The 11364-nt window shown below is 36.8% G+C and overlaps 1 protein-coding gene across 4 annotated transcripts in view; it reads left to right on the forward strand.

The window, feature by feature from the left end:
- The window catches only part of LOC102832689 (kelch-like protein 13-like), a 262216-nt gene extending 251201 nt beyond the window's left edge, over positions 1–11015 (forward strand). The window contains exons 7-8 of one of the 4 annotated variants that reach the window (XM_006872116.1): positions 6717–6830; positions 10103–11015. In XM_006872116.1, coding sequence (XP_006872178.1) covers positions 6717–6830; positions 10103–10590 — 602 coding nt within the window. In that variant the 3' untranslated portion in view covers positions 10591–11015. The remainder of the gene's footprint in view (positions 1–6716; positions 6831–10102) is intronic. The other 3 variants (XM_006872113.1, XM_006872115.1, XM_006872114.1) reach the window with 3 other exon arrangements.
- Positions 11016–11364: the final 349 nt, after the last annotated feature.

An 11364-nucleotide genomic window follows, 5' to 3' on the forward strand; every position in this document is an offset into this window, starting at 1 on the left:
GAAGAATTGATGCTTTTGAGTTATGGTGTTGGAGGAGAATATTGAAAGTGCCATGGCCTGCCAAAAGAACCAATTGATCCATTTTGGAAAAAGTGCAGCCAGAGTGCTCTTTGGAGGCCAAAATGGCCAAACTTCGTCTCTCATACTTTGGACATATTGTCAGGACGGAGCAGTTGCTGGAGAAGGATATCATGTTTGGTAAGGTGAAGGGTCAGAGAAAAAGAGGAAGACCCCAATGAGATGTATTGGCCAAGTGGCAGCATCGATGGACTCAAGCATGGAGACAGTAGTAAGATTGGCCCAGGATCGGACAGTGTTTCGTTTTGCTGTGCATAAGGTCGCTGAGTTGGTATTGACTTGATGGCACCTAACAACAACAACAACAACAGTAAATACACCAAGGTTCTGTAATCATTGTAGGTTATCACCCCAGCAGTCAGTGGTCATTTTGTAATTCCTTTTCTCAAAGGAAATTTCTTCAGTTTTCAAAGTCAGTTCTTGCTTGCTTATTGTGATCACCCCTGATAATCTGAAGTCACTAACTTTTCAATAATTCACTCCTGATTTTTAATTAAAGACACTGATATTTCTGAGAGTTTATAATCTTCAGACTAAGGAGAGTCATTACCTCAAAGCTAGAGACTTCATTTTTGTGGCATGTCTTCACCCACAGTTTATACCCAAGTGGGGACAAGAAGGAAACTACCCTGATGGGCAGGGGGCCCTTCCACAGACCTCCTAGCTCATGACCTTTGGAAACCAGTCCCTCCATAACTTACTAGAAACAAGTTTCTGTGTTTTATTTTAAAGTGAATAGATACATTTTTAAAGTGGAGGGAATTCAGCTTTTAGTGAGCTCTTCCTAAATTTCTATTAACTGTTTGATTATTTTTAGGCTTTAAAAAAAAAACACACACAACAACCTCTGAAAGCTTTACCTGTGGATGATTTTTTTAAAACGTCTCCCTCTAGATGGCATATTTGTTGTTGTTGTTAGGTGCCATTAAGTCAGTTCTGACCCATAGCAGCCCTCTGTACAACAGGATGAAAAACCACCAGGTCCTACTCCATCCTCACAGTTGCTGATACACTTGAGCCCATTGTTGCTGCCACTGTGACAGTCCATATCATTGGGGGACCCTCCACTGTACCAAGCATGATGTCTTTCTCCAGGGACTCTTCCCTCCTAATAACAAGTCCAAAGATGAGGCACGAAGTCTGGCCATCTTGGCTTCTAAGGAGCATTCTGAATGTACTTCTTCCAACACAGATTTGTTTGTTTTTCTAACGGTCCATGGTACCTTCCCACCACTCATCTGTCAGTTTGTCATACTGTGGTGGCTTGTGAGTTGCTGTGATTCTGAAAGCTATGCCACCAGTATTTAAAATACCAGCAGGGTACCGACTCAATGGCACCTAACAACAACATGGTACCTTAAATATTCTTCTCCAATTTCCTAACTCTAATGCATCAATTCTTCTGTGGTCTTCCTTATTCATTGTCCAACTTTCACATTCATATGTTGTCGTTATGTGCCATGGAGTTAGTACCGACTCATAGTAACCTTGTACAGGGTTTCCGAGGCTGTAAATCTTTATGGGAGCATAAAGCTTCATTTTTCTCCCACGAAACAGCTGGTAGTTTCGAACTGCTGACCCTGAGGTTAGCAGCCCGATTTGTAACTACTGCACTACCATATGAGACTATTGAAAATACCATGGCGTGGGGCACGTGCACTGTAGTCCTCAAACTGACATCGTTGCTCTTCAGCACTTTAAAGAGGTTTTGTGCAACAAAATAACTTAAAGCAATACATCATTTGATTTCCTGACTGCTGCTTTCATGAGTGTTGATTGTGGATCCAAACAAAATGAAGTCTTTGACAATTTCAGTCTTTTCTCCTTTTATCATGATATTATGATATTATTTATTGCTCCAGCAGTGAGAATTTTTGTTTTCTTTATATTGAAGTGCAACTCATACCGAAGACTGTGGTCTTTGATCTTCATCAGTATTTTAAGTCCTCTTTGCTTTTAGCAAGCATAGTTGTATTATCTGTGTATCACAGGTCTTTAATGAGTCTTCCTCCAATCCTGATATCACATTCTTCTTTATATAATCCAGCTTCTTGGATTATTTTCTTAACATACAGATTGAATAAGAATGGTGAAAGAATACAACCCCTTGTTCTGTTCGAACGACTTCCACTTGGTGTATGTCCAGGTTCCTCATGAGCACAATTAAATGTTCTGGAACACTCATTCCCCATAGTGTTGTCCATACCCTATCATGAGCCACACAGTCAAAAGCAACTGCCTAGTCAATAAAGCACAGGTAAATCTCTTTCTGGTAGTCTCTGCTTTCAGCCAAGATCCATCTGATGTTAGCAGTGATATCCCTCATCCCATGTCCTCTTCTGAATCCGGCTTGAACCTCTAGCAGTTCACTGTCATTGTACAGTTGCAGCCATTTTTAAGTTATCTTTAGCAAAATTTTACTGACATGTTATATTAATGATAATGTCCAATGTTTTCCACATTCCATTGAGTCACCTCTTTGGAATGAGCACAAATATGGACCTCCTCTAATCAGGTGGCCAGGTCTTTCAAATATCTTGGCATAGTTGTTGAAAAGATTGCAATTTGTAGTTCATCAATTCCCTGAGCCTTATTTTTTGCCAATGCCTTCAGTGTACCTTGGACTTCTTCCTTCACTATCACTGGCTATTGATCATATGCTACCTCTTGAAATGATTGAACATCGACCATTTCTTTTTGATGCGGTGACCCCATGTATTCCTTCCATCTTCTTTTGATAATTTCTGCATATAGAAGCCCACAGTTCAAATCCACTAGCCATTCGTAGGAACCCTCTACAGCATCACTGAGTTAGAAACAACTCAAAGGCACACAAAAACATTAACAACAATAGTTACAGAAATAAAACAGTGACAGCATAATTGTTTGACATATTAATGTATCTGGCCTTTTAAAATCAGTTGGAGAGAGTGTATGGATCTAAAGAAAAATTAAGACTGTAGTACATCAAATAGAGAATAGGGTGTGTTTAAGCCTGGCTTTTTTCTGAAGATATCATTCCTTGGAAACACTATTTTCCTGTAACACCCGTTACAATGGGAGACTAGGGGAACCTAGTCTTAAGTGTCACTTAAGTGAAAAAGGAGTTAGTTATTTCTGGAATCTTTCAAATTTATGTCATATAAGACATTGATCTTCCATTAAGGTTTTCTCTATTGAAGAGGAATATGACAGTTCAGATATTGTCATCTTCAATTAGTAACCCAAACTTTCATACAATGCAATATCTTATAGAAAATGTATTAGGTGATTTTCTTCAAATAAATATACAGTAAAGTTACTGAAAAAATGTTAAATGCCTTATATCCCTTATATATTGGGGTTTTTCTCAATTACGCAATACTTCACCAATTGACACTCTTAGATCCTAGACTCCATCATCTTTCTATTGGAATCATCATTGTTCCAAATGATTTTTTTCATGCACAGTCTCTTTCCTAATTTCAAAGACCAAGAAAGCTCTACTTTGTTCTTTGGAGCTGATTTTCGACTCCAGTAAAATCAGCTGAGAAGATAAGAACCTGGTGAGATAAATAAAATAACCAACCTGAATGTTAACCTATTAAATCAGAGAGCGTCTCTATTTTAAACATCAGACCATCAGACTCCTAAAGTTGACCTTCTAGATTAGGGATTGTTAAATTTTGCCTGTAAAGTGCCAGTTACTTTTGGCTCTGTGTACCATATGATCTCTGTCACAACTACTCAAATTTTCCATAAATAATTCATAAACAAATGAGTTTCATTGTGTTCCAATAAAGCTTTATTTATGGGCATAAAAATTTGTATTTTGTGTAATTTTCACATGTCAAAAATATTCTCCTTTTGATTTATTGGCCATAGAGAAGCAGACGATGGACTGATTTTAGCTGACAGACTGTAGCTTGCTGACCTCTTGTTTTCCTAGTTGTTTCCTTTGAACATCCTATAGAATATGATGGAGCCATTGCTTTGTGGTTCCAACTCCTTGCCTTTTATCAAATCGGCCCCCTTCCACAGAAGTGTTGTTGGCACTTACCTGTATTTGATTGTCTTGTAAATATGAAAAATATAAATAACAGCTTGTGTATACCTTTTAAACAATGAGATGCATTCAATCCTAAAGCTAAATACTATTGATTTTACTAATAACAATAGCAATTATACATATGGAATATATAGAGAAAGTCTAATAGTTGGTAAGAATATTAAGGGATTAGAAAAGCTAAGGGAGATGGATTATTTAGTTGGCAGAAGAAAGTTTAGGGATGACTATTATATGGTTTTTATGGTTGTTGGTGGTTGATAGCCCTCTTGCACTGAAGGACTCTAAAATGAAAAGAGTGTATATGGATTTCTAGAAGTCCTATTATGAAAAAAAAAAGCAATTAACTCACTGACAAAGAAACAGTATTATCTTTCTACATAGGAACAATATTGTTACTCATGAAGAATGATTAGCTATTCAACTTCTAGCTCCATGATAGAAAGAATAGGAAGAAATTAATTGAAATTGCATCAGAACAGATGGAATTAGATATAAGGGAGATTTGTTACACTCTAGATATGTTAAAGTTCAAGGCAGAGCCCTGCATTAAGAAAAGTATAAAACTATAGTTGGCATCATGTTGGCATCAACATGATGAAGACGATGATCTCCAGAAGCCTATTTAAACTTTGTTTTCTGATAGGATATGTGATTACACTACTTAATTTTATCAGATAAAATCTTCCTATTAATTATTTTTCTCCTGTCAAGCACCAATCAATATGTTAGGTCCTTTATAAATGGAGAGAGAGCTATAATAATACCTGTTCAGTAGGTTTTTGCCAGTCAATTGTTTCAACGTCATATTAAAGGCAAATGGAAATGAATATTATAGAACACATCTAGCAATTAGACATAGTATGGGGGCATGTGCCAATTTTAGCTTGTCACTGATTGTGAAAATAGTCTTTATTTTGGAGAACGATTTTGCAGGATCCTTGTTGTTGCTGTTAAGTGCTGTAGAGTCAGTTCCGACTCACAGCGACTCTGTAAAGTTTACAAGGAGCTGTTGGTGGGTTTGAATTGTCAACCTTGTAGTTAGCAAGCCACTGCTAATTTTACAGTGCCACAGTTAGAAGAAATAAAATTTGTAAGGGTCTCAGTCTGAACCAGTGAACAAAGTTTACAAGTAAGCAGGTCAAAATGAGTATAATAAGAGATTTGAAATAAGATTGAAATGAGAAACTAAAGAAAGTGGAAAATTCAGTTAGTTGAGTGATATGTTGTTGTTGTTGTTGTTTAGTGTTACCAAGTCATTTCTGACCCATAGTGCCTCTGTATAGGGTTTCCAATGAGTGGCTGGTGAGTTTGAACTGCCAACCTTGAGGTTAAGACCAATCTGTATTCAAGCACTTATCCTACAGCACCACACCAGGAGAGCTGGTATAGTACAGACATGGTTCCAGGAGAAATAAAACACTTTGCATTTGAATTTGATAAAGAAATTAAATGATTGGTTAGAGCTGAAAATTAACCTCTCGCTCTCATTTTATCTGTTATGTTATTGTTTGTTTTTGTTTTGTTTTTTAACTAAGAAATCTTATTCAAAGGATGACTTATCAGTTAAACATATGTTTGGCAGAAAGTTGCTAAAAGCATATTCCAGTGGCTTGCTCAAATAGCCCCATTCAGTAGACTTTTGCTTACATGTTGTTGGCTGAAAATAAATTATATGGTTGACCTCAACTAATTTGGAATTTTGCTTTATACTTGGTGATTGTGGTTCTGTTAGTAAGAAAACAGTTGGGTTGGGGGAGGTAAGAAATTGGTTTTGTAACAGATAATGTCTGCAATAAATAATATATACTTTTCAAGTCAGTCTAGACTTTGTGCATTTGACTAGAGATCACCTAACAGCTCTATTCTTTCTCTACTTTTTTTTTTTTTTTAAGGATTGCATTTTCTTTCTGTCTAGGCCATCATTGTTATTGAGGTTGTGATAGATTAATTCAAATATATTTAAATAAATTGAGCATACTTCCCCAATAACTGAATAGTTGTGAGGATGTACAAAATATTGGCTTCAACATATAAATGTGAAAAGATTTTCATTGACATCGATTTTGTTGTTTGAATATAAAATAAGGCCTTATATCTCTTTAGAACTTAACCCAGGGTACTGTGCATGCTTTCATTCTTTAGTCAATTAAATATATGCCTTATATATATTAATGTCTGCTCCTGTATGCTGTGTCAGCAAGGGCAATCTAGAATTGAGGGGTTTTTTTTGCCTTCCTCGTGATTTTTTTCATATCCTTCTCATATTTCCAGAGCAACAAAACAAAAAGAAAATGTCAAGTTATAAAGATTGAATTAGATAGTATAAGAAAATAAATACCAGAGATTTCTTCAAGGATAGAAATTTGTTATGTTAATATATTAAAATATTGTTTCTAGTCTCACATAATGTATTAATGGTTATTATTAATGTAGTCTCAACGATTGCTATAAAATCACCCTGAAATTATTTCTTATACAAATAATAGATATGTTTCAGTTATTTAGATATTATTATTAATTGATATTAAAGAAAAATAGTTAATTACTAAAAATTGAGATAAAATATGTTTTGTTTTGTTTTTAATAACAGCTACAGTAGAATGCTATAATCCAAGAACAAATGAATGGACCTATGTTGCCAAAATGAGTGAGCCCCACTATGGACATGCTGGAACTGTGTATGGAGGAGTAATGTATATTTCAGGTAAACTGTTATCATGTGGATGCAATTAACATAATACAAGGGGACTTCCCAAAGTTCAAAAATTCCATCATCTTTTAATTCTGTTTTTCTACAAATTTTTGAAACCTTCTCATACATTATCTTCTAATTATATGGTCATCTTTCCATGTAGTTGTAATAGTAAAAATCCAGAAATGTAGAAAATCCAAATGTAATTTATGTTGAGTTTAGAAGGTAATTTTCTATGTATATGTGCATATGAATGCTTTGACACTATACAAATTTACAAGACTAACAGTAAGCCAATCCTACTACAAATGTATAAGCTGTTCAGATCTCCAAATTGTTTTTCCCTCTCCATATTCTGTATTAATTACCAGTTGTGTTTTATTCAAAATTTAGCTAAACTGTGAGGAGTTATACTTGTATTAGTATATAGCATATATGTTCTACTGTGCATAAAATATGCTTTTGATCTACATATAATGTTCATTCTCTCATTTTAGGTCAACACATAATATAGATGTGTTCCTTTTCCTTAGCATTTTTTTGGAGGTTCCATTATGATAGCATTGAGGAAATAATTTTATGCTAATTACCTGTATTTAGACTACATGCAGACATATACGCATATTTCCATTCTAAAAAATCTGAAATGACTACAATTTACTCACTCTGTCCCAGTAGCAGCTTTCATTTAGAAAGGAATTTAAATTGTACTTTGATAGGCACATTCTTGCCTTGGGTTCTGAAACAGTTTACTTTTTACAGTTTTCCCTGCTAGTGCCAGGCCAAATATTATATTATTAGAGAACAAAGGTGTTAAGATAATGTTTAGGGCCTAAGCACTGCCTAATGAACTCTATAATCAAGAAGGATTTAGGAAAAACATATAGCATGTGCTGACTGGGTTCTGGTATCAAATTCATGAGCAACTGCAAGACACCTTATATTAAAGAACCATTCAGGAGATCATACGCTCCACTAGTCAATGATTTACTCCACCTATTTTATGTCTGTAACTGCTAGACCATTTTAAGTATCACTCTAAATCTTCAGTGGGAAAAAAAATTAGATCTGAATTGTTTCTGTGGTGCTTTGGCATAACTAGTATATATTGCCAAAACGATGTTCCCAATCAAGAGTAGAATAGGAACCATAGCTAATTTTCAAACACTAAAACACTGTTTGGTGCCTACTATGAGCAATGGGCTGTGAACCACAAGTTCTGTTCGAGCCCTCTCCTCCTTCAGCCACTCCATGGGAGAAAGGAAGAAAAATGAGGCTTTCTGCTTCCTCGAAGATTATAAAAAGAACCTATACAACAGGGGTGGGAAAGTCTGGTCCATGGGCCATATAAGGCATGTGAAATCATTTAGTTTAGCCCTGCCAAGGCAACTGCATTTCCAGCCATCATATTTGCTGATGTTGTTAAGTGCCATCGAGTTGGTACTGACTCATAGCGACCCTGTATAGGGTTTCTGATTAGCTGCTGGTGGGTTTGAACTGCCAGCCTTGTGATTCACAGTCCAGTGCTGATCTTAAAGTACCATCATATTAGGGGCAAGTTACTTAAATGTTTGACCAAATATAGCAGGCAAATTTTTAAGTTGATAATTTTGTATGGCCCACGAATGATGTTATAAATTTTGGCACGGAAAAGGTTCCCCACATCTGCTATACAGGGTCGCTATGAGTTGGAACTGACTTGATGGCACTAAGGAACAACAACAAAGAGCACTGTTTAAGGAGTCCTGTAGGCACAGTGGGTGAAGCATTGGGCTGCTAACCAAAAGGTCAGCAGCTAGCGCTCCTCAAGAGAAGGATATAGACATTCTGTTTCCATAAACATTTATATGGAAACCCTAGGGAGTTCTATTCTGTCCTCTAAGGTTGCCTTGAGTCAGAATAGACTTGATGACAGTGAGTTGAGTTAGAACACTGTTTTGCTTTGCGATAATTTTGTGAAGTGGTGGTGGTGGTTATGTGCCGTGGAGTTGGTTCCTACTCATAGTGACCCTGTATAGGGTTTCCAAGGCTGTAAAATCTTTACGGGAGCAGAAAGCCTCATCTTTCTACCACAGAACAGCTGGTAGTTTTGAACTGCTGACCTTGCGGTTCATAGCCAGATTCGTAACCACTACGCTACCAGTAGAGTGGTGATATTAAGAAAAAAAAACATGGTGATGGCCATCTGACCACAGAATAGAACTTTGAATTTTACTACTGAAGATTACTGCTGCACACATAAAATTCAAAATTTCATTTGAAAAACTAAGGAAGGAGAATGCTAAGTCTTTGTGGAATTTTATGTGGAAGTAGAATGCCAAAAATTCCACAAAAACAAACATTTTTTATTGATAAATTTTATAAGCTTGTCCATTTGTACAGCTTTGTCAACTTTGTCAAAGTATTTCTCCTTTCTCTCATTTCATAGTCATAATCCTAATGAAATTCGTATTTGTAAGGTAAGGAAATGGGCACCTAGTAGTGCTCTACCCAGGGTGCAGCATCCACAGGCTGCCCACTCAAAAGCTAGGAGTAAGTGGTTCATTTTAGTTGCAGTTTCCTGCAGACCTAACTCTAAAAGTGACCAAAATGTATGTTCCTTTAGAAAATCCAACAGACCTCCATTTAAGAAAGTGGAAGTACCACTATAAGTGAATTTTCTGTTCTTTAAGAAGAAATCATTAATTCATTTCTTTTTAATCCAGAGAGAGTATTGATAGAGGGCAAGAAGCGACTGAAAGAGGATATACTGCCACGCTCACTCATGGTTTTGTTGGTCGAATTCAGTTTCTCATGGGTGTTCAACTGAGGACTGTCTGTTGCCTCATGACCACCGTCAGTTCCTTAACATATGGACTACTCCATAGGGTAGCTTACAGCATGGAACCTGATTCCCCTCACAGTGTACAACTGAGAAAACAAGAAAGGATGCCCCAGATTTTGTAACCTAACTGCTCAAGGGATAACCCATCCCTTTTGCCATACTTGCCTTATCTATTGATAAGCTATAATACGTGCTGAAAGGTTAATTCAGGGCAGCGCAGTGGCTCACTATGATAAGGTCCATGGTTCCAGCTTGCCAGTCACTCAGGCAGTAAGATGAGGCTTTCTGCTCCTTTAAAGATTTCAAAAACCCTGGAAACCCGATACAGGGGCACTATGAGTTGGGATTGACTTGAAGGCACTTAACAGCAAAAGGTTAATTTTCTATGACAGTGTCCCCCCTCCTTGGATTTTTTTTTTTTTTAATTTATCTATTCATGCCTATTCATTTCATTCCTTAGGAGGAATTACTCACGACACTTTCCAGAAGGAGCTCATGTGCTTTGACCCTGACACTGACAAATGGATCCAAAAGGCACCAATGACCACTGTCCGCGGTCTGCACTGCATGTGCACAGTGGGAGAAAGGCTCTATGTCATCGGTGGCAATCACTTCCGAGGAACAAGTGATTATGATGATGTCTTAAGCTGTGAATACTATTCACCTATCCTTGACCAGTGGACCCCAATTGCTGCCATGCTAAGAGGGCAGAGTGATGTTGGGGTCGCTGTCTTTGAAAATAAAATCTATGTGGTTGGTGGGTATTCCTGGAATAATCGGTGTATGGTAGAGATTGTGCAAAAATACGACCCAGATAAGGATGAATGGCATAAGGTGTTTGATCTCCCAGAGTCCCTTGGTGGCATCCGAGCTTGCACACTCACAGTTTTCCCACCTGAAGAAACTACACCATCACCTTCTAGAGAGTCCCCTCTTTCTGCACCTTAAGTTCCTCACTGAAACTACAATGCTGTAGTCCTATCTTTGCAATGTGTCATGGAGTCTCTTCTTTTTTTCCCCTTTAGTAGTATATGTTAGAATTAGCCTCCAGTAATTGATGCAGATATTGGGAAAAAAGATAATGTTGGTGTTTTTTGTGCTGTTTGTTTGGCTTAGAATGTTTCTCAAGTGGCAACACAAACATTCTGGACTGTATCCCATAGAAGCTAATGTTTAACATATGAAAAAAAATATCAAGGTATTGTCTATAAAATGTTCATTCAGTACTTTTTTTGATGCTGTGTACTGAGTGTAAGATACTTGTCATCTTACATTAGAAAGCCCAATAAGTCAAGTTGGAGGTGAATTATAGTTAATGTACAACTGTGCTCACTAGGCTTCAAAGTAAAAGTTTTCCTTTCATCTTTGACTGTAAGATGTCAAAGGGAGGCAGCCTCCAACAGGAAACAATACACAAAAGGTTGCCAACTCGCATGAGCTACCTCCCTTTTTCATAAAGTATTTTTGACATATCTGTCAACCCATCTGACTGGGTGGGTGCATTGAGAACATATAAAGTTTCTTAGACACACAGGAGAAATAATCAATATAATTCACCTATATTCGTAAGAATAATAATTTTAAAAAGAAGAAGAAGAAAAAAAAAAAAAAAAAAAGCAACAGCAAAACTCCTCAACCTATAAGCAAGGGTTTGGGGTTTTGGAAGTGTGTATCGATTCAACACACACATACAGAATATGAAATAATGAAATATACAATTTT

This window comes from Chrysochloris asiatica, unplaced genomic scaffold, assembly GCF_000296735.1.
Source record: "Chrysochloris asiatica unplaced genomic scaffold, ChrAsi1.0 scaffold00183, whole genome shotgun sequence".
Lineage (NCBI taxonomy): Eukaryota > Metazoa > Chordata > Mammalia > Afrosoricida > Chrysochloridae > Chrysochloris > Chrysochloris asiatica.